General features: G+C 44.4%; 1 protein-coding gene across 2 annotated transcripts; it reads left to right on the forward strand.

The window, feature by feature from the left end:
• Positions 1–25343, forward strand: Ppa1 (inorganic pyrophosphatase 1). Of its 2 annotated transcripts, XM_034524819.2 has the most exons (11): positions 1–258; positions 2934–2992; positions 9428–9481; positions 10772–10891; positions 13457–13543; positions 14818–14944; positions 16365–16492; positions 16833–16918; positions 21758–21827; positions 23849–23891; positions 25007–25343. In XM_034524819.2, exons 1-11 carry the CDS (start codon positions 195–197, stop codon positions 25036–25038), a joined length of 870 nt encoding a protein of 289 aa, XP_034380710.1. In that variant the 5' UTR covers positions 1–194; the 3' UTR covers positions 25039–25343. The 2 variants fall into 2 exon arrangements, with proteins under 2 accessions (XP_034380710.1, XP_076773191.1); XM_076917076.1 differs by lacking the exon at positions 13457–13543 and having other exon boundaries at positions 35–258.
• The last annotated feature ends 1825 nt before the right edge of the window (positions 25344–27168 follow it).

The following is a 27168-nucleotide window of genomic DNA, read 5'->3' on the forward strand; positions in this document are numbered from 1 at the left end:
CCTGCGCGGGTGGGCGGGGCGGGGCAGGATGCAAGGCGAGCCCCGCGCGTTAAAGGCACGCCGCCGGTGACCAGCGGGGCCAGCTCGTGGTGCGCAGGCGCGGGCTTTCTCCTGGGTACAGCCGCCCCGGGTCTGGGCTGTGTGGTTGTGTAGCTGTGCAGCGGCGGCAGCGGCGGCGGCGCATCTCGGACACCATGAGCGGCTTCAGTAGCGAGGAGCGCGCCGCGCCCTTCACCCTCGAGTACCGCGTCTTCATCAGTGAGTGACGGGGACCCAGGGCCCGGTCGCCCATTCATTCCAGACACTCGGAACCAGCGGGCGGGCGCGTCCCCTTCCCCTCGGGCGGGTGGACGGGCGGGACCAGCGAGGGCCGCTATCCCAGTGCCCACCGCGAGCGCTCCCTCCACACATTCGAACTTGGGCCACGTGGGAAAGGAAATCACTGAGTCACCCTTAGAAGGTGTCCCGAGGTGATACAGACCGCCTAAGAGGATTGTCCTCAGGATCGCGGGATGGAGGACAGAGATTGCCTCAAGACCTTAATTCTGTGCCGAACAGGATTGAGTCCTCCCCGGTGTTCTAGAGATGGGAAACTGAGGCCCAGGTCTTCCCGGCTCTAGCCTCGTGTCTGGTGAGGCTTCACTGAAGCACTGATGGCCGGGAGTGCTCTCTGAAAGCTTTGCCTCCCCAGGCAAACGGGTGACGTCCAGCTGAGGACCCGGAGGGAGAACAGCCAGGTTAACCTGAATGCAGGGACCCGAGGCTGGACGTACAAGTTAAACCCCCACCCCCGCCCTGCACTCGGAAAGGTGGAGTCGATCCACGTTGTCACCTTTTCCTTGTAGGTACTTGCAAGCTACCTGGGTTTCTCCTGGAAGCTCTTAGCTTTTAGGTGTACATTCATGGTGCTAACAGGCTTTCGATGCTGTTAGCAAAGACCCTTCCAGTTTGTAATCTCTTTATGTTTAATCGGAAGGGATGGGCGAGAATCTCAAAGGTAATTGACATTCCTGAAAGAATGAATAGAGAGTGCCTAGCAAATACAAGTCTGGTTTGGAGCAAAACGGACAGTGAACTCCTAAGCATATGTCTAATGAAGAGTAAACCAACAGGGAAGATCCAGGAAGGGTGGGCCTTTTTTTTTTTTTTTTTTTTTTTGGTTTTTTTTGGTTTTTTGAGACAGGGTTTCTCTGTGTAGTCCTGGCTGTCCCGGAACTCACTCTGTAGACCAGGCTGGCCTCGAACTCAGAAATCCGCCTGCCTCTGCCTCCCAAGTGCTGGGATTAAAGGCATTAAGGGCAGAATGTAGGAACTTCGTCATAGAAATAATGTTAGCTTCAGAATTTATCAGTGTCCTTTAGAGTGACCCTTTGGGTCATTGGGAATTGTCTTCAACCTCCCAGATACTAGGATATGAATAGGTTCAAGCTCCACACCTGACAGCATCCATTCTTAATATTAATATTTTTTCTTAATAATGTTACATTTTCCAATCTCTTTAAAACAGACAAAAGTTCAGTTTGAGCCAAGGACAGCTATGCATTCAGCCCTACACAAAATAAACTTAAAATCCCAGCATTCTGGAGGCAGACAAGGGCAGATCTGTGAGTTCGAGGCCAGCCTGTTCTATGGAGTGAGTTTCAGAATAGCCAGGGCTACACAGAGAAACCCTTTATTAAAGGCCTGCACCACCACACCTGGCTTATTTTTTGAGGCAGGGTCTTATGTATGTAGCCTAGGTTGGCCTCAGACTCACTGTATAGCCAAAGAATGACCTTGAATTCTTGATCCCCCTGCCTCCAGCTCTTCAAAGCTCAGATAACAGGCATATGCCACCAAATTGGACTAGAATTACTTTTCAGGTATGATAGTTCTAGAAGATAGAGGATATGTCATTGTGACTAGATCATTCTGAAGGAAAGTCACAGTACTGAAGTAGGTCTGAAGTGTCACCTGAAACAGTGTGTGAATTCCTAAGATAGTAAGTTGGTGGGTCCCTTTCTTTTCCTGCAGGTACTTCATCAAAGTTCTGTAAGCAGTTAACTGAAATAAGATCAGTCAAAAGCCATTTGATCATCTTTTATATAGTAAGCTCTGCAAGGCTGGAGGTGGAAGGAATTCAGCTAAGTCCTTGCACTCACAATAGGAAGTAACACCCAGTGTAAAGCAGAAACGGCACATAGGATGAAAACCTGGCCCCCAAGAGGGTCAGCACTGCAAACTATGTTCTAGCTGTTTTAAACGGCGCCTCTCTGTCGCCCTGGCTGAGGTAGAAGTGCCTCCGATGTGGACCAAGCTGACTTCAAAGTCTCAGAGTCCTTCTGCCTTGGCCTCCTGGGTGCTGGTTTTTGTTTTGTTTCTGTTTGGTTTTCAGTATTTTTGAGACAGGGTCTCCTGTAGCCTGACCTAGGTTGGTTGGCTCCAGCCTGACTGTGTGGACAGGTATGACCTTGAACTCCTGATCTTCCCGGTTGCTGAGTTTGCAGGCATGCAGTTACCAGGCTCAGCTGGAAAATTGGTTTCCCACGTTTTGTTTTGTTTTGTTTTCCCCTCCAGTATGAGGAGGAGTGAACCATGGGCTTCACCTGTGCCAGGAGAATTGTTTTATCACTGTCCTTTATCGTCAGCCCGTTGATGTTTATTTGTTCTTGTTTTATGGTATAGGAATAAAATGTTGCTGTTAAGAAGTGTGTATTTGCCGGGCAGTGGTAGCGCACGCCTTTAATCCCAGCACTTGGGAAGCAGAGGCAGGCGGATTTCTGAGTTCGAGGCCAGCCTGGTCTACAGAGTGAGTTCTGGGACAGCCAGGACTACACAGAGAAACCCTGTCTCAAAAAACCAAAAAAAAAAAAAGAAGAAGAAGAAGAAGAAGAAATGTGTATTTTGTGCATTTGGAAATGTAACCAGTCACAATAGCTTTTCTTATTTTACAGAAAATGAGAAAGGGCAGTATATTTCTCCATTTCATGATGTTCCAATTTATGCGGACAAGGTAAGAATCCCTGCCATTCAAAAATGGTCGTTCCCCTCCCCTCCCCCCTTGCTTTTTTTGAGATCTGGAACTCACTCTGGTCTTGAACTCAGAGATCCGCCCGCCTGCCTCTGCCTCTGGAGTGCTGGAATTAAAGTCACACCACCATGTCCAGCAAACACGGTCTTTTTAATCATATTCTTAGTTGTAAATATTGAGTTTTCTTAATCTCTATAAACTTGAAATGCCTCCTGAGCTTTCAGTTAAAGGCTCATTGAGCAGCTAACAAGCCAGTATTGAATCAGATCATTGGATTATAAATTAGGAGAGGACTAGAGGCAGAAGTTTTGAAGCTGCCTTTTTGTGCATGTGTGAGTGTGTCACATTGTATGTGTGTATGGAGCTGAAGCCTTCTGACTTCATTAATGGTTTAAAATAAACCATGTAGCACAGAATTTTTAATGTGGGATGTTTATTAATCGTTAAAAGTAAACTCAGTAAGTACAAGAAAACTCAGTATTTTTAGTGGGTCAGTGAGTTTGCAAACAGTGTTAAGAAAGGTAAGTACACGGCCTTGAAAAGAAATGTCTGTTCTTGTATGCACCAGCCAACTGTAGAAATCTAACTTAGCACAGATTGGTGTGGATTTACCACAAATGAGTAAGAATCCTTACTTTCTTAGGAAAAAAGCTTTATATAAATATGTGGTTGCTGGGAATTGAACTCAGATCCTCTGGAAGAGAAGTCAGTGCTCTTAACCACTGAGCCATGTCTCCAGCCCCTTCTTTTAGGAATTTTGAGTCACATTAAAGGCAAAGCGCTTTGAGTTTAGAAAAGTTGCATATGCCGACAAACTTCTTTTTATTTATTTGCTTATTGGGGGCAGTGGAGTGTGTGTAGATCAGAAGATCGCACACGGGAGCTGGTTCTTCTAATCAAACGCTGGTTGGTAGACGTGGATCCAAGCACCTTTGCCTGCTGGGTCGGCTCTGCCCTCATTGACCCGTAGCGCACTGTCGATAACTAGTCCATCTGGATTCCCTAGCACACGGAATAATATTGTCAGGTTGAAATCTTCACTTCATGCTCATAGCATTACTGTTCCCTTAGCTAGAAATAGACCCCATCAGGCTGGTGCAGTGGGTCAGAAAACCAAACCAAAAAAAAAAAACAAAACAAAAAAAACCACTTAACCCTGGAAGGAGGGACTCGACTGCTACACATGTGTCTATGCGTGTGTATGCATGTGCACGTGCACACACACATCATATACACACAATAACTTCTTTAAGTTAAAAATGAGAGAAATAGATAAATACATTCCTATCAGTTGTATTCCTACCAGAAAGTGTACTATAGAGTTCTGACACCGAGCTCTATCAAGAAATCCAGTCTATAGGTAGCTTCAGAGGATCCTGTCTGACCCAGGACCCGCTTTGGAGACAATGAAGCAAACAAAGCCTATTACGTGCTGCAGTTGCAGGAAGGGCCTCTAATTGGACATGCCTTCCTATGGGAGCCTCGCAGTTGTGTTTACTCGGGTTCTCTGATCTTATGATTTCCTGACAGTTGATATGACTTGCTGAGTTCTTCCCAGTTGAACTGTCTTGTTGGGTTGGCTTGAATTATGTCCTATGGCTTAATAGACTGCCCATCATACTGCAGTGTGCTTCACGCTAGTACTTTAGGATATTCTGCGTTAGGAAGTGGTAGGAATCAGGGAGAATGGGTTTCCTAATGGTATGTCCATGGGCGCGCTGGTGTGCTGAGGAGGGAAGTATGTATGTCGATACGGAGCTGGGTTCCATGTTCACAAGTGGTTGGACAGCCAAGGGTTACCACAGCTGTGCACTTGGAGCAGCCTCAGGACACTCCGGAAGAGGGAGTGGAGTCTTGGATGTCCCACAAAACATCATTTCTCAGTTTTATTCCCTCTTGTTATTGATAGTTGAACCTGGGGTGATGAACACAACTCCCAGCCCTGTTTTTATTTTGGAGACAGAATCTTATTGAGTAGCAAGAACTCATTCTGCACATGTAGCCAGGCAGGCTTTGATCTCACCATCTTACTGCCGCAGCCTCCTGAGGAGCAAGGATTAGAGGCAATTTGGTAAGACCTATTCTGTGCAGTGAAAGTTGACCTCACACTACTGATACCCCTGGCTCAGCTCCTTGAGTTTTAATTTCCTTCTGCCAGGATTATAGGCATACACCACACCCAGGTCTTAAGATGCTCACCTACCATAACTCAATACTATAATTTACAAGCGTGGTATTTCTCTGGGCCGTGTCTTCAGTGCTAATACTAGTAAATACTAGTACTGACTCTTTTTTCCTGCCTCCTGATGGGGCACGTATAAATCTGAAGCTGTATCTTTTCTTCTGTTGAGAAAAAAAAAAGTCAAGCTTTTTTTTGGGGGGGGGGGGGGCGTGGGGTTTCGAGACAGGGTTTCTCTGTGTAGCCCTGGCTGTCCTGGAACTTACTCTGTGTAGACCAGGCTGGCCTCGAACTCAGAAATCCACCTGCCTCTGCCTCCCAAATGCTGGGATTAAAGGCGTGCCCCACCACTGCCTGGCAAAAGTCAAGCTATTAATTAGATAGACTGATGCTTAAATGTTTAGGCACTACAAATCATTGGGAGGTTTGACAACTGAAAACCCAAAATCTTGCTAGATTGGTAAAGAAGAAGCAATAAAAGGTATGGTTAGAGTATCTCACCAAATTTCAGTCATTCTGTAGCGTTTCTGAAGAGGAAACAGGTGGCTGTTTTTAGGTGACATGGCGGATTAAGTCGCTTTTTTTCCTGGGTGCCGATGCCTATTTCCAACTACAGGAGTGAGTTTGAGTGGCCGAAGTGAATGCTTTAATCTCAGGACACCCCACCCCCCACCCCCCCAGCATCCCTAAACCGAACACACAGTCTCAGGTTGCAGAGCGTTTTGGATTACTGGATAAATGTGCTCGCCCAGCAGAGCCTATGGGATTATATCAGCCTAAGGATCTCTGAAATTGGAAACATGTATGGGCCTGACCAGTTTTACGAATATTTAAGGGAGTGTGTCTGCATAGGGAATGTCCACCCCATGCTGCAGATGCACAAGCCAGAGACAGTTTGTAGAAATCAGTTCTCTTTTACCATATGGGTTCCAAGGATTGAACTCGAGTTGTCATGCTTGCTGGAAAGCACTTTTGTCCCAGGAGCCATCCCACCAGCCCCGGTCCAAACATTTTGGATAAGGGAATACTCAACTCTTGTATTGCTGGACCTTTGGTGTGTATTTGGTTGTTGTTGTTGTTGTTTTTTTTATGTGTTGTTGTTTTAAACAACACATACAAACACTGACTCCTAATACTATTTGTTGAGCAGCAGTCTTCCCCTTGGTGTATATCACATTTTCTTTGGTTGAATTAATTTTTTTTTGAAGAAGAAGACAAATCTATTTAGTACTCTGAAAGACTAGCAGCAGACATGGCAGTCACAGGAGTCGCTTGCTGTAAGCTACACCTCTAGATGTGGAAGTGGTGTGACAGCTTTGACCAATGTATTTATTTTTCTCAGTTACACGCTCAGTTATAGACAGAATAATTCAGAATTTTTTTTAATTAAAAAAAATGTGTACAAGTGTTTGCCTGCATGTATGTCTGAGCACTATTTATGTGTGCCTGGTGCCTCCCTGGAGGTTAGAAGATGCCCTGGGACTGGAGTTACTGATGTTTGTGAGCTATCACTTGGGAAGAGTGACCAGTGAGCACTTCTCCAGTCTTCTGTTTACTTGTAACTTCTTAGAGTATGTCCTCAGGGATGGAAGAGGGGGGTTAAAGTCCCTTGTCACTCAGTGAGCAATGTTGAAGCCCGGTTCTTTTTTTTTTTTTTTTTTGTACTTTTTTGAGAGCACTATTGTCAGGCTGAGTGGGGTGACGCCTTCCCTAGTCCCAGCACTCCGGAGGCTGAGATTGAGTTTAAAGCTGGGACTACATAGCAAAACTCCTATCTCAAAACAAGACGAGTGTTGTCATTGGGCAGGAGCGTGTCCTTATAAATAAATACACTGTGAGCTCTTCTGACAAAGTGTTCAGACTCTGAAGTTAGGTGGGGCAGTGTCTGTTTATTTCTGAGCCAGGGTCTCTTGTAGACTGTGCTGCCCTGAATTTGCCATGTAGCTGAGGATGACTGCAGCTGCCTCTGCTTCCTGGGTGCTGGAGCTCAGCTGTGGACTACCACGCCTGCTTTGCGAACCACTAAGAGTCCAACCCAGGCCTTCATGCATGCTGGGCTAGCACACTGCCAACTTCCACACCTCAGTTATCTTCAGTTTTCTTTCTGAGACAGGCTCTCATGTAGCCCAGGCTGGCTCCTACCTATAACCATGGATGACTGTCAATTCCTGATGCTCCTGCCTCTACTTCCAAAGTTGAGGGATTATAGGCATGTGCACCATGCTGGGTTGTCCAGGGCTGGGGATAGACCCCAGGTCTTTTGCATGTCAAGCCTACCAGCAGCTGAGCTGCATCCCAGCTTTTAAAAATTCATTTTGCTTTTGAACATTAGCAGATTTTTTTAAAACTTATTTTATACATATGAGCACACTGTAGCTGTTGTCAGATACACTAGAAGAGAGCATCAGATCCCATTACAGATGATTGTGAGCCATTGCTGGGAATTGAACTCAGGACCTCTGGAAGATCAGTCAGTGCTCTTAACCTCTGAGCCATCTCTCCAGTTCCGTAGAATTCTTTTCTTAGCATTTTTCTGAGGGCATTTTCCTTCCTTCTGAGTTTTTTCTTTTCTGTGTTTACAGGTTTGCAGTAGTAAGCACTTGTAGAGTCTGTGTGTCCTTTGTCCTTTCATTTCTAAAGTGTTCAGGGTTGTTCCCGGTGATTCAGCTCGAGCTGATCCTTGCTTTGCTCTGCTGCTCCCATCGTCTGTCACAGGTTCACACCATCTGTCACAGGTTCACACCCTGCTACCTGCTGTCATCCTGTGGTTTCACTTTCTATGTTTTAAGAGAGGGTCTCAAGAAGCCCAGACTAACCTTGAGCTTACTATGTCTAAGAGGCTGGTCTTCTGAGCCTTCTACCTTTACCTCCTAAGTGCTGAGATCACAGGTATTTGCAGTGTCCAGGCATTAGATGTCATTTCTTGGGGCCAAAGGAAAAAGAAAAGAAAATTACCAACCAAGTTCCTTGATTCCACGCCCCCATTTAATCTTTCATGTTGCAACACCGCCACCTTGTGGATCTCTGGAATATTGCTGCTGGAAATGAATATTTGCTTCTTTCTCTTTTTTTTTTAACATTTTTTTTAAGGTTTATTTATTTATTTTATGTATTTGTGTACACCATTGCTTTCTTCAGACACACCAGAAGAGGACATCAGATCCCATTACAAATGGTTTTCAGCCACCATGGACTTGCTGGGAATTGAACTCAGGACCTCTGGAAGAGCAGTCAGTGCTCTTAACCGCAGAGCCATCTCCCCAGCCCCCTTTCCTTTCTTTTTTAAAACTCTTTTTTAGTGTGCTTCAAGAAAGCTATCAACTCATGATTCTCCTGTTCCTGCTTCTGTTATGCTGGGGTTCTAAATGTGTACCCTATCTGGATGAAAGATATGCTTTTAAAAAAAAAAAAAGAGCAGTAGCAGATTGGTTTGTGCCCTTGTGAAGGCTGTGAGTTGAAACTCTTCGTGCAAAGGCTTATTTCATGATAAAAATCAGTTTGGACAAATTGATGTTCAGTTTCAGTCCAGGAACCTTTGTCAAATCTATCTTTGCCTGGATGTGTGTGTTTTTAAACTGCTGGCTCCTAGGGATTTTTGCCTGTGAATGCAGGAGTTGGTTTAAAATGATTACACTAGAATCCCCACCAGTTAGAATATTAGGGAGTAGTCTTACCATTAATGTCAAGCCCCGGTTCTTTCTGGAAGGACTTTGGAAAACAGCCAAATTTGGAGAATCAGGTTGGTAATCTGGCTGATTAATGTTTGGTGTTGAAGCTGAAGCAGGTGTTCGGTTGGCTTGCGTGTGTCTTACAGAGCACCTCTGTGCAGTTCCAGGACACTGCAGGGAATGGCAGCAACCTTTGGTGGCTTTCCTGAAGACAGCCATTTCCAGGGAGAATTGTCTTACGTCTATTTAAAAACAATCCTCCTTTCTGGAAAGGTTCTTTTGAGAAGCTCCCAGATACCGTATTATGGAAAATTTAAAAGAAGAAAGTTTAGAGAATTGCATGTTGTGGGTAACCATGCACCCATGCCTTGATTCTACTGTGTTCTGTCTGTTTGCCATCACACACACACACACACACACACACACACACACACACACACACCCGCCCACCCCCCTCTGCATTTTGTTGAAACTTCCTTAACTTCAATTGTCTGGAAGAGTTGATGGTTTAACTTCAGAGGAAGAGAGGCTGGAGGCGTTGTGCTTGACTCACCTTCTCTGTCGTTCCAGGACGTGTTCCACATGGTGGTTGAGGTTCCACGCTGGTCAAATGCAAAAATGGAGGTAAGAGATCATCAGACTTGGCGTCTCAGTTATCTTTATGACACATTTCTATATTCTTATTCATTTTGTCTGTGTGGGTCTGAGTGTGCCACACACATTGAGGTACCTGTGGGGCCCTGTAGTGTGCAGGATCTGCTGCAGCACAAGTTACAAGTGGTTGTGAACTGCCCAGCGTGCTGTTGGAACTGAACCGGCTTCCTCTCTGTGAGCAGCAAGCTCTCTTACTGCTGAGCCCTCTAGCCAGCCCCGAGCAGGTTAATTCATTTTTTATCCAGCCAGACTGATTTGTTTAATGATGAGAAGTGTCCAGACTTCTGGCTTCCTGCCTCCCCTGCCAGCCGGCCTTTTCTCTGCTCCATGTCACCTTATTCCTTCCTGTGCTGCCAAAACATATGTTCCAGGCTGCTTCCCCAGGCCTCTGCTTGTCCCGGCCACTGCTTCTCATGGCCCCAAAGCTGCATGTCAATGTTCGATTCTCTTTCTCTCTTTTTGTCTCATTGAGGTAAGGTGTCGCTGTGTAGCCCAGGCTGGCCTTGAACTCCTTTCTTTCCCTCATCTTGCCTCAGCCTCCCAAGTGCTGGGGCCTCCCTCCGGCTTGTGTGGCCACAACCAGAGCTCTCTGCTCCCGAGGGTCTCAGCAGGAGGAGCCCTGTTGGTGGCCTTTGCTGAGGTTTGTTTCTCTGATGGCAGAAAGTAGCATGGCTGCCTGTCATAACCGATCCTTACTTTGCATCACGTGGAGTTTTTAGTTTTGAGACAGGGTCTCCCTATGTAGTCAGCTGTCTTAGAACTCACTGTGTAGACCAGACTGGCCTCTACTTTACAGGATTTGCCTGCCTCTGCCTCCTGATGGCTGCGATTGATTACAGGCATTCAAAACTCTTGTTGTTTTTTTAATTACAATTATTTGTTTAATAATTTATAAAAGTTCACCTTGTATGTATGTGTGGCTGTTTGTGGGGAATAGAGGACCACTTGCAGGCTACCTAGGGAGCAAGCTCAGGCAGGTCTGCTCTGTGGCCGTCTTGCCAGCACAGCGTCTTTCCTCTGGAATGCTGGTATCTACTCCAGCTCATCTTCTTGTTTCCTGGAATTAGTGAATGTTATTTTTCTCTTCTCGAGCGTTGTTGTGCATAACAGCTGTCATAGGAGCCTTTAGTTCAGTTCTCTACATGTTAAGGATGAAACAAATTCTGAAGGAGGGATAACAGGGACATACCTATGGAATTTGTTTTCTCGGATCCGTATCCAATAGTGTCGCATGCACAACCATCTGGCATTTCATTTCAGATTGCGACAAAGGACCCTTTAAACCCAATTAAGCAAGACGTGAAAAAGGGAAAACTCCGCTATGTTGCCAATCTGTTCCCTTATAAAGGGTATATCTGGAACTACGGCGCCATCCCTCAGGTATGTGGACTTTTTTTTTATTATTAGCTTAATAAAGATTAACTCACTTTTGATCAAGCGTAAATGTAGCATTGAGCAGAAGAGCATTGAGCAGGATAATTTTAGTTTAATGATTGATTTCCAAGGTTAACTAAAAGGAATATGTCTATGTTTAAACTCAGATTTTCTAAAATGTTTTTCCCCTATGGATTCATTGTAGACTCCAGACTGTACATTCTTAGATTTAGTAGGCAGTCTCGTGAGAAGAGGGAGCCTTGGTGCTTAAAGCCTTGGTTTCTGGCCAGGCCCGGGGGCACACTCCTGTTATCCCAACCTGTAGGAGAAGTGACATAAATTGGAGGAAACTCTGGCCTACATAGCCAGTTCTAGGACGGCCACATCTACATAGTAAGAGCTTGTCTCTGAAAAATACAGCCAGTGCCAGAGAGGTGACTGGGCAGTTGAGGTGCCTGCCAGACACTTGGCAACCTGAGTTCCAAGGTCCCATGGCAGGAGGGAACTCACTCCTCCAGGCTGTCCTCTGGCCTTAATGGCACATATGCCCACACACGTTAACACATGCAAAAAAGGACAATTTTACAGTGGAATTTAACAACACAAGTGTTGACTTCTACGCAGATATCACCTCCACCTGCACACTCAGCATTCCAGAGGCTGAAGCACGATGGAGAGCTGGGAGTTTAGCTTTAGCAAGACCCTTGTTGCCAAAGAAGCCCACACCAGATGGAGGTGCAGACACACCCGTCTCCCTCTGTTCCTCTGAGACGTAAATCACACTCAACCTGGACAGTTGTTTGGAAGAAAAGAGCCCTTAATATCTTTCTGCCCACTCGAATTCTTACTGCCGGTTACACGAAGGCTTGGTTCTTCTTGAGGTCAGAAGCTTTGTGGCAGGATAAGGAGGGGCTTCTCTCTTAAACAGCTGAAACCTTGTTTTCCTCTCCATCTCAAGCAAATAGTAGGATGGTTCTTAATTTTTGGATGTCGAGTCATTAGACTTCAGACAGTGGGGGTGCCGGGGTTTAATCCCAGCACTCAGAGACAGAGGCAGGCAGATCTTTGAGTTCAAAGACTACCTAGGGCTACACAGAAAAATCCTATCTCAAAAAATCAGGGGAAAAAAAAAGATTTGTGTCTGTTATTAGTAAAGGACATACATTTGATCCTGTGACACTTAACATGTGTCCAATTTAGTTTTTCCTGTGGGTAATGGTTTGTTCTCTATTCATCATTAGGTGATATTAAGTGGAGTCTTTGTGAAAGGCCATAAGTTATTAAAATGTAGGTCAGACTTGTCTAGTTTGTTGGGTAATCACAGAGTCATTTGTCTGCCCCAATTACAGCACTTCATTCTGCACTCAGTTGATTTGGTATTTGGCTTTGATGTGTGGTCCCTGTGGGGGACAGTGCCGAGCTCTTCTCTGGGCTGACTCTTGCCTTCCTAGTGTTGGAAGCAGTCTTGCTTTATTCCCATTCACTTTGATCTTTTTCCTCTAGCTGAATAGGCAAGTAAATCCAAGTCATGTGTGTTCTGCTGAGGAATAAAAGAACCTAACAACAGCTGCAATTTAAATCCAGCAGCCAGCAGCACACTTGATAAGTTCTTTGTGAGATGCTCTACCGAGCCTCTGGCCTGCAGTTTAGCAAAGAGAGAAAGGCAGTAATTTAAGCTTTTCAGCCTTGGTGCTCAGCCAGCAATGATGCGTTCACCGTCAGAGGTTATCACTTCCTTTCCAGGCTCTCTGGGTTGTAGAAATCTGTGATGAGGCGGCTCCAGCTGATAGGAGATAGATCTACTAAGTACCCAGAGCAGCTAATCAACATGTTTTTCTTTTTCCAGTGCTCAGATTCAGGGCCTTGCACATGCTAGGCAAATGCTTTCCAACTGAGTTACACTCCCCCAACCTCCACCCTTACTGTTTGAGGCACCAGGGTCTTTGTGTGTGGCTTAGTCAGACCTCTGTAGCCTGGAACTTGGGATCCTGCCTTAGTTTCCACGTGCTGGGATTGCAGACATGCACCATCATATGACTTATCTGTTCGTAGTAGGATCATTTTCTTCTTTTGGTTTTTGAGTCAGGACCTCACTGTGTAGTCTTGGCTAGCCTGGAACTCCTAGGGATCTGCCTGTGGCTGTCTCCTGGGATCAAAGGCATATATTAACACACCCAGTTTCATTCTCTGTTCTGAGGCTTACATTTAGCTTAGCATTATATGCATAATAGAAGCTCCAACATGTAATTAAAATTCTTCTGTATAGGTAAAAGTTCTTACATGGGAATTGTAAAGTTGTTTGTTTGTTTGTTTCCTCACCTCCCAACCCCCCAGAGCCTATGTAGCCTTGGCTGTCATGGAACTTGTAGACCAAGTTGGCCTTGAAATCCGAGATCCACCTGCCTTTGCCTTGGCTGTGCAGGGTTCTAAGGCATGCACCATCACATATATCCAGCCTGTAACAGCTTTAGAAACAGCAGGTCTCTATTTTTTCAGCAGACCTGCTGGGGTGTTGCACTTGGTTAGCAGCCGGTATCAGAGTGCTGCGATCTAACCCTTGCTTTGTTTTAGACGTGGGAAGACCCTGGGCACAGTGACAAGCACACCGGCTGCTGTGGTGACAATGACCCAATTGACGTTTGTGAAATTGGAAGCAAGGTAATGAAGTTGAATTTTCCCTATTTTGAAAATCAGTGTGGATGAACTGTGAGCACTGGTGAATAGTCAGGCCTCCTGAAGGATTTGGGACCATCCCTGAACGACTCCAGCCAGGTTCTCCTGATGCAAGAGGTGTAGGTGGGGATTCTTCTATCGAGTGCTCTGCTGTTCGAAAACTCAAGAGCTCAACCAAATCCATGTGGTTAGATTCTTAAGTCAGAATTTCTGTTTTGTTGTGGTTCTGAGGATTAACCCCAGTGCCTCGGTCTGCTAGGCATGTGAAAACTGTAAAGACACATGACTAGCTTAATTCAGTGGCTTCTACAAACAAAGCATAGCACAGGTGTGTCTAAAACAAATTATAGAGGCCTGATTTAGCACAGTCAAAGACGGTGTAGAAATGGCTAAATCCCCTGAACTGTGCTGCTGTTTTCTTAGTTAGGGCGCATAGATGAAGGTCTGGTGCAAAACAAACGGCTCTGCAGTTAAGAACCCTGGCTGCTCTTACAGAGGACCTGAGTGCAGTTCCCAGAACCCATTTGACAGTTTACAACTGTCTGTAACTTCAGTTCTAGTGGATCTGACTCCCTCTTCTGGCCTCTGCAGGCACAACACAAACACATAGTACATGTGCATGCATGTAGGCAGAACATACACCTAAAAATTAAATTTTTATTTTTTAAAGAATGCAGAGTAGAGGGTAGTGGCAGAAGCTTTTAATCCCAGCACTTGAAAGACAGAGGCAGCAGATCTCTGAGTTCAAAGCCAGCTTGGTCTACAGAGTGAGTCCTAGGACAGCCAGGGCTACACAGAGAAATCTTGTCTCAAAAAAATCAAAAGAGGCGGGGTGGGGGGATGGGGGGGGAGGAACTGACTTGACAGAGCTGTCCAGTGACCTCCACAAGCATGCAGTGCAAGTGCACGTGTACAATTGCCCACCTCCATCACACTTTGTATATGTGTGTGTGAATGTGTAGGTACGTGTCTGAGACAGGGTCTCACTGCATAGTCCATGCTGTCTGGCCTTGAACTCACAGAAATTCATATACCTCTGCTTCCCTAATATAAGGATTAAAAGTGTGTGCCATCATTATTCTTGGCAATAAAAGTATTAAAAAAAAAAAAAGCTTTACTCAAGTCTATTAAGTCTACACGTACACACACACACACACACACACACACACCCCTCTTTCTTACTTGTTGCCATCCCCAAGATAGAAACCCTGAGCTTTCGTTCTGTAACACCGCTTGTGCTGACTCTGGCTGTTTCCCAGGTGTGTGCCAGAGGTGAGATAATCAGGGTGAAGGTCCTGGGCATACTGGCCATGATCGACGAGGGTGAGACCGACTGGAAGGTCATTGCCATTAATGTGGACGATCCAGACGCAGCCAATTATAATGGTAAGGAAATGGGAAGCCTGGAAATGGAGTCTTCTAATACTCTTGTTGGTGTTGAGAGAGGGTATTTGTCTGTAGCCCTTGCTGTTCTGGAACTCCTTGGGTACACCGTGCTGGCCTTGAATTTATAGAAATCTGATTGTCTCTAACCCAGTTGCTGGGTAAAGGTAACACCAGTTATGACGATTTCAAAAAGCTAATGCCAGTCGGTGATGGCACACTCCTTTATTCCCAGCACTGGGGAGGCAGAGACAGGCAGGTCTCTCTGAGTTCCAGGCTAGCCTGGTCTTTAGCATGAGTTCCAGGACAACCAGGACCACACAGGGAAACACTGTTCCAAAAACCTAACAAACAGACAAACAGAAATGGCAGTGAACAGTGAGCATCTGTCAGGCACACAGACACTTTACGTTGTAACCCAGAACAGATAAATACCCAGGAGATCACATAAAGAACAAATACGAAGCCAAGGACAGTAAGAAATCTCTCATGCAGACAAACTGCCAAGAAATTTACGTGACTGTGCTAGTCTCAGCGTGTCCCTCTTTTGTTGTAGGTTTTGTATTGCTTTGTAGCCAGGGCTAGCCTTGAACTCTATATCCAACAGCTTCAGCGTCCTTGAATGCTGGAATTACAGCTACATGCCACCATACCTCCCCTTGACCTCTTGGTACTTGTCTTGCTTGTGTGGAGCAGGAATTTTGTGACTTAGAATGCCCACGGTGTCAAGTGGTCCACTTGAATTGAAAGTGTTGCTCACTGGTTAGGCAGTTAGCGCCATGAAGAGTGCTCCCCTCGCTTGTTCAGGGCCCTTGCTTTGACCCCAGTGCTGCAGAATAAGCCAATCAGTTACTGTTATTGTTACTATTGAGGCATGAGTTCTCTGTGTAGCCCTGGCTGTCCTGGAACTCTGCAGTCCAAGCTGGCTTTGTACTCAGCAGGGATCCATGTGCCTCTGCCCCCCAACTGCTAGGATTAAAAATGTGTGCCACCACTCCTGGCCTGTTTGTTTGTTTTGCTTTTTGAGACAGGATTTCTCTGTGTAGCCCTGACTGTACTTGAAAGGGTATCAATTGTGTCCACTTTTCTTGGGGTTTTTTTTTGGTGTATAATTGGAGTTCCAGCCTTTGACATACAGCCTCAACTTGCCTTTTTTGAGTATCTTATACGCTTATACTTATGCCACAAGCTGCCAAACCGGTTTGATGATGCAGCTCCACTTACTTCTCTTCCTCAGGCTTGATCGCTGTCTTCAGTTCTTAATGTCAAAGATGCAGGATGAATTTTTTTAAATTTTTAAGTGTTTTCTTCTGGGCTCTAATATTATCTTGGGCTTCTTTATAATTTTCTCTGTATCTCTTGATATTTTTGTCAAATGCCTAAATACTTTACTCATCATGTAATGTGTTGGTTCTCTCCTTAGATATTTCTGATGTTGAACGGCTGAAACCCGGCTACTTAGAAGCTACCGTTGATTGGTTTAGAAGGTATAAGGTTCCCGATGGAAAACCAGAAAATGAGTTTGCATTCAATGCAGAATTTAAAGACAAGGTAATGTATCCTTTAAAACTGTAGCTTTAGAGCACTGTATTGAGTCTTAGCATTTTACTATGTTGTTTCCATCTGATGATACGCTTCCGTGTATGTCTAAGTGCTTGTGTAGTATGTGTAAGACCCTAGGCTCAATCCCCCAAAATTACCCATGAAAGAAGATTCTAAAGATGCAAGATAGTCTTGGTCTTTTATTTATATTAAAGAGATATATCTTCCTTTTTAGACAAAACTTCCTTTGGTTAAATTGCTTCCCAACTCAAAAAAATCTAGTTTGGGGAAATGGAAGCAGTAAGAAGAGACCTTATATACTATCCTAATGCCTGTCTTCAAATTACAGGAGTTTGCAGTTGACATTATTAAAAACACCCATGATTATTGGAAAGCATTAGTGACTAAGAAAACAGACGGGAAAGGAATCAGCTGGTAAGTGTTAGCTCTTTTTCTGTGCCTTTAACACACAGCAGACCAGCTTACCGCAAACATTTAATGGATTGTAATGTTACCAGTGGTAAGGATAGAGCAGGTGTTTCCAGAATCCTTTGCTCTTACTCAAAGATCTAAATAAAACAAGGATGCATACAGATTTGCAGAAATAGTAAAGTACGTCTGTCCGGAGTGGAGCTGTGGTAGAGATTAGAAAGAGATTACTCTGTCTTGATAGATTAGGGTGTATCTTTTCCTGTTGGGGCATATTCCTTCCCACAATCCTGTGCATGACTAATTATGCATAGTCGTAAGATGCTAAGGGATTCTCCCTAAAAGGTTATTAGAGGACACAGTTCTCCCCCACCCCCAGCAACCAAAACCAGTTCAAGACAAATTGCTTTTCCATTCTTAATGTAGGATACATTGGAAATATACTTGAATACAGACTCTCTATTTAATACTTGTTAGGGGCAGAGAAAGTTAGACAACAGTTAGGTGTCATTTTCACAGACGGTTGTGTATACACAGTGCTCAAACATAAAGTAGCTAGGTTGCCAATACATTATTAGCAAGAACGGGGGTGCATACACTATACACTAGACTCACAGGTATACTAAGTTAATCCCATGCCTGCCTGCCTCTGTATACGCTTGGATTCATGTAGGAAAAAAGCTAGAAAGAGTTAGTGTAGTGCTATAAGATGATTCAGTTGGATAAATCGTTTGCAGCACAAGCCTGATGATCAGAGTCCCAGCGCTGAGAACTCCACAAGTTTACCTCTGACTCACTTATATGCCATCGCATAAGCATTTCCAGATGTGCACGTGCACACGCGCGCGCGCACACACACACACACACACACACATAAATAAATAAATAAAGCAAGCTGGGCATGGTAGTACATACCTTTATTCCACACAATAGCGAGGCAAAGGCAGGCAGGTTTATTGAGTTCCAGGTAGATGGTCTACACAGCACGTTCCAGGCCAACCAAGGCTACATAGTGAGACCCTTCCTTTCTTAACAAATAAGTAAAATAAAAACTGATCTGCTAGTTTCTACTCATGTTTATCCATCGGCAACTTAGAACTGCCCATAAGGTCCTCTCTCAGGGGCTGGAGTGCGAACAGCCTTGGTGCTCTTCGCGTTGGCGTCCCAGGACCTCTGGTGGCCTGTAACTGCCAAATTCCAGTTTCACAGGATCTGACACTTGTGGCCTCCCCTGGCACCTGCCCTCACATGCATATGCCCACATGCAGAGACACATAATCAAAAATAATGAAAATAAAATCCTCGTTAACAAATACAAATTACATTCACTGGGTGACATAGCATCAGGGCATGTTACATAATGGTGTGTGCATTGCTGTCTCAGATATGAATAAGCAGTGTGTGAGCCGGGCTGGGATGGAGTCTGGCAGCTTCTCTTCAGATTGCCTGGAGGACCAGCAGCACTGCTTTATGCAGACTGTTTGAAAACAGTTCCAGAGAAATGGAAGCTAGCTCAGAGAACAGGGGACCCTGTGTGTCTGAAGGGTGGGAGGCTAGTGTCCTCCTCCATGGTTCTTAGAGTTGGTGGGACAGCACATACCACACCTCAGTGGCTGTGGCTTCATTTCCCAGAAAGCACAACTGGCTGCGTTCCAGTCAGGTTTTGTCCATCTCCCTGTGGACCAGTAATCCAACGAATCCCCAAGCTCTTTGGGGATCAGTGTTTATTAATTGTACTAACTGCTCTGAATAACACAGTCTTTGCCACACCAGGATCTCATGCTCACTGAACTTACTCCCACTCGTAATAATAGTGAGAGAGAGAGAGAGAGAGAGAGAGAGAGAGAGAGAGGATAAATGTTTTTAAAGGATTTAAAAGGCCTTAATTAGTCATAATTTATAAATAGGTTATTTGTCTTAAGTCACTGTTTTACTGCTCTGAAGAAACACAATAACCAAGACAACTTTTATCATTATAAAAGGAAATATGTAGCTGGGGGCTTGCTTATAGTTTCAGAGGTCCACTATCATCATGGTAGCACATGTGGCATTGGAACAAGAGCTGAGAGCTACATTCTGATCCACAGGCCAAGAGAGAACTGGGCCAACCCTTCCTCCAATAAGGCCACACCTACCCCAATAAGCCACATCCCCTAATATTTCTCAAATACTGCCACTCCCTGATGACTAAGAATTCAAATATATCTTTGATAGAGAGCCAAAAAAATAAAAAGAAAAGAAAAAAAGACAGATTAACATTAACTCACTGTGGGAAAGCTAGGAAGAAGTTTAGTTGCTGGAAAATACACGGTCTTAGTCCTAAGTTTAAAAGTCAGCTTTTTCAGACTAAGGTTGAGAGTAGCTGGGTGCATGCAGTACTTGCCTGGAATGCACAGAGCCCTAGAGTCCACCCCCGATGTTGCATAAGTCAGGGATCACAGCTTGTACTTGCAATTCCAGCAATCAGACAAGTATCTGAAGGTCGAGGTCATTCTTAGTTTATAGCCAATTTGAGGCCAGCTTGGGCTATAAGAGGCCCCTGTCTCAAATAATAAAATATAATTGTAAGGGCTGGAGAGATGGCTCAGTGGTTAAGAGCACTGACTGCTCTTCCAGAGGTCCTGAGTTCAATTTCCAGCAACCACGTGGTGGCTCACAACCATCTGTAATGGGATCCAATGCCCCCTTCTGGTGTATCTGAAGACAGCTACAGTGTATTCGTGTACATAAAACAAATCTAAAGAAAAACTCCACAATTTTAGGAGGGTTGAGAATTAGCACTAGTTGGCTAATTTCCTGATGCATGCAAGATCCCAGCTGCATACAAGTAAATACAAAAAAAAAAATTAATGGTTTTTTTCCTTATCTATTTCTTTTCTTTTCTTTCTTTTTCTGCTTTTTGAGCCAGGTTTCTCTGTGTAGCTTTAGTATCCTGGAACAAGCTCGGTAGACCAGGCTGGCCTCAAACTCACTGAGATCTCCTGCCTCTGCTCCTGAGTACTGAGAAATAAGTGTTTGCCTTTTACATTGTACAATACTCCATGTCTGTCTATTAATCCTGTTGAGGTTCAGGAATCACCTACAAACCACACCAACACTGAAAACTGATTTCAGTCAGACAGGACTGGTCAACCAGGGCCATGGTCTGGATTCAGGAACTGAACCATGACCCTGAGTTAAGATCCTACAGGGTTCTTAAGCCCAAATCCACAAACATCTGTGCCAGGTTATTTCCCCAATCAGGATTTAGGGATAGGGGATTGATTTCCTTAGGAACAAATCTTAGTTGTACAGTTATCTTGCGCCCATTGGTTGAGGTATTCAGTTGTGGCAGGGGACTTGCCTTGTCTAATATTCATGTCAACTTATCTATCAGGATGGGACTTGTCTAACATTCATGTCTTAACTTGCCAACCAGGATGTCAGTTACCCACATACATGTCTCTTTCTACCAAGTAGGATGTCAGTTTCCAGGGAGGCCTTGGTCTTTACTAGACCACTACTCACAATGGAAGTCCATTCCAAATAATTTCTTACACTGGTACAGGTGTCTCTTATGTTAGGGACTGTTACAGGGGTAGCGTATACCATAAAAGCTTATACATAGGTGCAGGAAGTGCTATTGGGCAGTTGGTTCTGGTCCAAGCTTATTTTGGGTAATTATACAAAACAGTTCTACTGACTTTTTACAGGGTTTCTCTGTGTAGTTCTGGCTGTCCTGGAACTCACTCTGTAGACCAGGCTGACCTCGAATGCAGAAATCCGCCTGCCTCTGCCTCCCAAGTGCTGGGATTAAAGGCATGCGCCACTACTGCCTGGCACAGTTCTACTGACTTAACAAAACAGTTCTACTGACTTCTATTGTGACTGGCTTCCAAGGGCACAGAACATAACAGAATATGTAAACAGTCTTGGCATTAGAGAGTTTCCCAGTAATAGCAGAAACATGTGAGAAAGTTTCCTTATAATAGCAGGCTGTCCAGGTAACAGTTACCCAGGCCTTAGCAGTCTATGCTGTCCAGAAGCCATTTTTCATCATTCCTATTGGTAATCATTGATTGCTTCCAACCGTTTGCTGGTTTTAATGGAGAATATCTTTGTAGGGTCCTAACTTCTGTCAAGGTCTCTGAGTTCTTTGAAGTTTTTAGCTGTTTTCTCTTGAAGTATTTTTCATCCTGTGAGGAGTATTTATTTTACAAGTTTCACTAACACTGATGAGAGCAGGTTTTTTTATTTGTTAGCTTCATTTTTTTTTTTATTCAGAATTAGGAAAGATGTTACAGATTTTAATTTGTGTTTGTCTGATATTTTAGTGAGTACTACAGAAGACTTGGTGTCAGATTCTTAAGTCTAAAGTGAGAGATGTGAAATAAATCAACAAAAGCATCTGTACCTCCCAAAATAAACAATCAGAATGTAGGATGGATGAGAATGCTTTCAGTGAAACCAAATTTAAATGCTATCTGGTCCAGGCATGGTGGCATGCACCTTCAGTCCCCATATTCTCTTGTGAGTTCTGGGCTACATAGTGAGACCTTGTCTCCCCCAGACAAACAAAAAACAAAAACTCCAGCATCTGGTCTATGGTCATCATCATTAGTGTTTTTTGTGTTTGTTTTTGTTTTTCTTCCCTCAAGACAGGGTTTCTGTGTGTATCCCTGACTATCCTGGGACCAGGTTTTTCTCTAACTCTAAGATCTAACTGCGCCCTGCATCTCCTGCAGCCCCCCAAATGCTGGGATTAAAGGTGTATACTACCACCACCAGGCTCAACTTAGTTTTTTAAAATGATGAGAAGGCTCTATTGTTTGTTTGTGTCCTGACTATGTTCATTTCCTTCACTAGCATGAACACCACAGTGTCGGAGAGCCCCTTCAAGTGTGATCCTGACGCTGCCAAAGCCATCGTGGATGCTGTATGTAATGCTTGCTTTGAAATGACTGGGGGACTGAGCGGTAGATAGGGTGCACCAAGGGAAGAAATACTTGTTGCAACAAGCATTTGAGTGTCTTTCATGTGAAAATTACTGTGTGACATCTGAAGGTCAGAACTCTGAACACAGATAGACAATTGAGGGGAAAACTGAGGACTGGTTGGTACCGGTTACCCCAAAGTCAACCAACAGCAGAGTAGATAACTTGTAAAACCCAGAGTGTGACGTCACAGTGTACTTACCAGAGTGATGACTGAACAGTGTACTTACCAGAGTGTGGACACACAGTGTACTTATCAGACTGATGATTGCACAGTGTACTTACTGGAGTGATAGACGCACAGTGTGCTTACCAGTGTGATGGACGCACAGTGTGCTTACCAGAGTGATGGATGCACAGTGCACTTACCAGAGTATGGACGTACAGTGTACTTACCAGACTGATGACTGCACAGTGCACTTACCAGAGTGATGGATGCAGTGTACTTAGTAGCCTAGGAAGCCATCACTGTCAAACCATCTCCTACAAGCCACCACATAGGAAGCTCGTTGACTTATGTGGAGCTAAGCCAGGAGAGTTAGCACACTTTATGTATGCTCACTTGATGCTAACAGATGATAGATAGTACAGAACTCTGCTCAGGAAGTACAGCATCCCCTCCAGCAGCACCTTGCTCTTATGGGAATTATTGCATGTATATGAACACACTGTAGCTGTCTTGAGACACACCAGAAGAGGGCATTGGATCCCATTACAGATGGCTGTGAGCCACCATGTGGTTGCTGGGAATTGAACTCAGGACCTCTGGAAGAGCAGTCAGTGCTCTTAACCACTGAGCCATCTCTCCAGTTTTTTGAGTAGTTGTAGCTGGCTTTGAAATGACAGCTCTGCCTACCTCTGCGTGCCGAGTGCTGGCATCAGTGGTGTGAGTGTGTGCCACACTTGGCCTCTGTGCTGTTTTTAATGATTTCATTTGGACTTAGAAAAGATTGAACTAGATCATTTAAAAATTATTTTCATTTATGGGGCTGGACAGATGGCTCAGTGGTTAAGACCACTTGCTGCTTTTGCAGAGGAACCAGGTTGTTCCCAGCACCCAATTAGATCCTTACAACCAATCACCTGTAACTCTGGCTCCAAGGCCAATCTGGGCACTTATATGCACATGGAGTACAGATATATATGTAGCAAAACACAGACAGAAAATAAAAATAAATCTTTTCTTTTTAAGAAAAAACATTTTCATTTATCTCATCAAAACTGGCAAACAGAAGAAAATGAGCTGAGTTCCCACAGTTTCCTCAGCGGTGAGGAAAGGGCCTTGATGAGCCTCAGCATTTAGGTTCATCTTTGTTTCCACCTGAGTCCTGACAGTGAGAAGTACAGGCTCCGGATGTGGAGTCAGAAGGATTGCTAAGAGCTCTGTGCTAGCCCCGGCATACCTCGAAACCCTGTTTCCAAAAAAAAAAAAGAGAGAGAGAGAGAGAGAGAATGGGGTGTGGCTAGGGAAAATGGAATCATGATACATGAGTGCTGGGTTTCATTTATTTCAAAAACATTTTTTTGTGTGTGTGTCACTAAGAGACTTGTTTACAGGGACTGGAAAAACGGCTAATCAGTTAAGAGGACTTCTTGGTCCTCCACAGGACCAGGGTTCAGTTCCCAGCATCCCTGCATTGGTTTAAACCATTCATAACTCTAGTTCCAGGGGATCTGACTCTAACCCAACAGCCACCAGGAATGTATGTGGTGCGCATACACAGGCAAAATATCCACGCACATAAAATTAAGGAATTCTGCTTTTTAAAAATTGAAATATTGTATTGAACAAATTGTCTATATTGACCTCTTAGCAGATCACACCCTCCATTGTTCCTGTAAGTTATTTTTAGAGCCAAAAACTGGGACAGTCCCCTGTTGGCATTGTTTCCCAATTCTGCCAGTATGCACTTAGTCCTCTTTGGGTAGGACTCCATGTTAATATTTGAATGTTTCATTGTAGTTGCCACCGCCATGTGAATCTGCCTGCTCACTACCGACAGATGGTAAGACCTGAATGCACAACAGTCATGGTAGAGTGATGTGTCTGTATGCAAATTATATTTTTTTACTTGACAAATAGTTGTAGGTATAAGTTGTTTTGATATGCGTTTAAAATTTGGAAATCTATCACCTTATATACTTATTTGTGGGCAAACCTTTAAAATCTAGAGTTGTAGCCACTTTGAAATATATACCAGGACCAGGAGGGTAGGTTGAGAAGAGTGTGTGCATAACTTGCCTGAGGACCTGTGTTCATCCCCAGCAGCAGGAAGGAGAAATTCATAGGCAGTGTGTTATTATTACCATAGTTACCATTCCATTAAATAAGCGCATAAAGCTCTTTGCTCTGAGCTGACATCAGCGCTGTGCCTGTTGGTCAGCACCTTTCCTCTTCCCATCAAGCTGCCCTGGGTGCCCTCTGCCCCTGGCAACCACGCTCTACAGTTCCACACATAGGATCGGCCTTTTGTGCTTGCCTTTATTTCCCTTGGCAGGCCATGCTAGTTTTGCTAAGGTTCCGCAGTGCCTATGTGAGGGACGGACACTGCACCCCACCTTTCCTTTTTCCTTCTTTCCTTTTTTAGGGCACATTCTATGACCCTGGCCCCTCAGATTCCACGTGGACACTGTGGGAGGGACCCCGCTTGGGCTGTGTTCTACATTCTCATCCAAACACCAGACCCCTCTTTAGATCTTAGAACTTTCTGTGGCAGGTGCATACCTACAATCCCAGCACTCTGGAACCTGAGGCTGGAGGATCACAGGCTGAAGGCCAGTCTGGGTTACAGAGCAAGATCCTGTTGAAAAAGAAACAAAAGAGAGAAAAAGGAATCTCTAAATTTCTTCTGGTGAGAAAAGGGCTCTGCCACTTTAAAAAATTCAAGCAGACATGGTAGTGCTTGCCCTTAATCCCTGGTGTCCCAAAGTTTGGCAGCGGGGACTACATGAGACCACATTTCCAAACAGGAAGGGAGAGAAAGGAGTAGGAAGGCGCAGGGTAAACGCCGTGCTGAGTGCCATCTCTTCATTACATGTTGATAATTTGGGAGTTTTAACAGAGATTCTAATTTGTTTTTCTTTTTTCTTTTTTCTTTTTTTTTTTTTTTTCTGGATACAGTGGATAAATGGTTCCATCACCAGAAGAACTGATGAGATTCCTCTGGAACACGAGCTGATGCGGCTGCATCCTGCTCACCTGGAAGCATTAGATGCAAAGTGTAGAAGCTTTTCAAGGCTCTGAATTTCTGTAGCTCACCTAATGAAGTAGATTCTGCTGTGACTGGTTCAGTATCTTCAGGTTAGCCAGCTAGACCACTCACATCTCAGCCAAGACAGCTTTGACTAAACATAAGCTCTCGAAGCCGTGGGCCTGGAAGTCATCTGTGTGGAGGTGGACGGACGCCTACTGGATGTACATGTTTACTGTGTTAGGAAATAAAATTATTTTACTGAAATTTGGCTTAGGATAATTTTTTTATTCTGGAGCCAACATTCCCACACTGGCGTCAGTACTCATGTGTTTCTTTCCTAGCAGTAGTCTTAGAATTCATTTATATACTATTAGGTAAAAACTGCACAGCGACGCACACCTTTGATCCTTGTGCTCAAGAGATAGAAATAGGCAGAACTCTTTTGAGTTCAAGGCCAGCCTGGTCTGCAAGTTCTGGGCTGATCTGAGCAGCATTTTGAGCACCTGTTTCAAAAAAGCAAGCTGTTTGTTTTTATGAATCTGAGAATGGAATCTCTTGCGCACACAGAGGTCCTGTTCCATGTCTAGTTCCCAGCATCCCATTCAAAAGCTAAAACTCTGAAGTTACTATTATGTTAGCAGACAGCGAAACCTTTATAGAAGGTGGAAGCAAACACAGCATTTGTCTGTAATCAATGACCTAAACCCTTAAGTCATTTGCATTGTACCAAAGTTACCAACCAGAACAATTTTAGTTGAGTTTGTGGCCTTTGGAGCTAGGAAGTCCTCAGCTTAGATCCATCTTATCAGCTCTGTGCTCAGGCAAGATAGACACTAACCCTGTTTCCCCATCTATAAAAGTGTCAGGTAATGACTTACAGTAAGCACTCATATTTATTTAACCTGAACTTATTATGTCTGTGTGGGTCTGTGCAAATTGAGGGCAGGTGCTCTTGGAGGCCAGAGTCATAGTGGCACCTGGAGCTGGAGTTGTAGGTGGTTGTGAGCGGTCTGCTGCAGGTTCTGGAGACTGAACTCCAGTCCTGCAAGAGTAGTCAGAACACACTCCTAACTGCCGAGCTATCTCTGTTCTACCTTGATTTTTGAAGCAAGCCCTCATTGAACCTGGAGCTTGCTGATTTGGCTAGACTGGCTGGCCAGCAAGCCCTAGGGGTCCTCATGTCTCCATCAGATGCACAATGATAAATAAAATGTCCCCTCGCCATTTTAATTTCACTTTTTGTCATGACAAAGGATAGTAAGCATCTTTCGTGTGCTTGTATCTCATCTGTGTCTTCTCTTTTTGTCTCAGGTTTATGTTACTGTGGCCAAATGCCTGAGAGAATGCAAAAGGAGGAAAGGGTTATTTTATTTTGGCTCATAGGTTTCAGGCCAAGCTTAGCTGGACCTATTGCTTTGGGCCTTAGATGAGAAATGAAGACATAATACCATTTATCAGTAGAACCATATATGGCAGTGAGGAAATTGAGGCAAGACAGAGCTGGGCACAAGGTATATTTTCCAAGGTACATTCCTAGTGATGTACTTCCCAACTTCTATACCACCGTCTCCAATAGGATAATAATAATCAGTCCACTGCTAAATTGGAATCCTTACGATCTGTAGGCTTAGTGGTGGAGGCCTGGACCTAGCAATTCAAGAGGCCGTGAGACCGAGGTCTACATGGATTAAGAGTGACTTCAAGGACGACCTGAGTAAGATAGTCAAACCCTGTCTTAGAAATGATTCTAGAGGCAGAAGAAATGGCTCAGTGGGTAAGAGTGCTTGCTGCTCTTGCAGAGGACCTGAGCTGGGTTCCCAGCACCCACATCAGATGGATTACAACCACCTGCACTCTATCCATAGAAGATCATGACACCCTCTTGTGGCCTCTGAAGACACTGCATTCAAGTGCACAAACACAAAAGATAAAATTTTTTAAAAAATTTTTTCTTTAGCTGGGCATAGTGGCACACAGCTTTAATCTTAGCCCTTGGGAGGTAGAGGCAGATGGATTTCTAAGTTCAAAGCCAGCCTCTATATCAAGTTCCAGGCCATTCTTCCTAACGACACCTTGTCTTAAATATATA

The sequence above is a fragment of the Arvicanthis niloticus genome, chromosome 20 (genome assembly GCF_011762505.2).
Source record: "Arvicanthis niloticus isolate mArvNil1 chromosome 20, mArvNil1.pat.X, whole genome shotgun sequence".
Taxonomy (NCBI): domain Eukaryota; kingdom Metazoa; phylum Chordata; class Mammalia; order Rodentia; family Muridae; genus Arvicanthis; species Arvicanthis niloticus.

Bases quoted from the DNA above. Each gene is read 5' to 3' on its own strand.
- Ppa1 (XM_034524819.2), top strand. From the start codon at position 195: ATGAGCGGCTTCAGTAGCGAGGAGCGCGCCGCGCCCTTCACCCTCGAG. The intron at 9,482-10,771 runs GTAAGAGATCAT...ATTTCATTTCAG, and splicing joins GGTCAAATGCAAAAATGGAG to ATTGCGACAAAGGACCCTTT. The intron at 10,892-13,456 runs GTATGTGGACTT...GCTTTGTTTTAG, and splicing joins ACTACGGCGCCATCCCTCAG to ACGTGGGAAGACCCTGGGCA.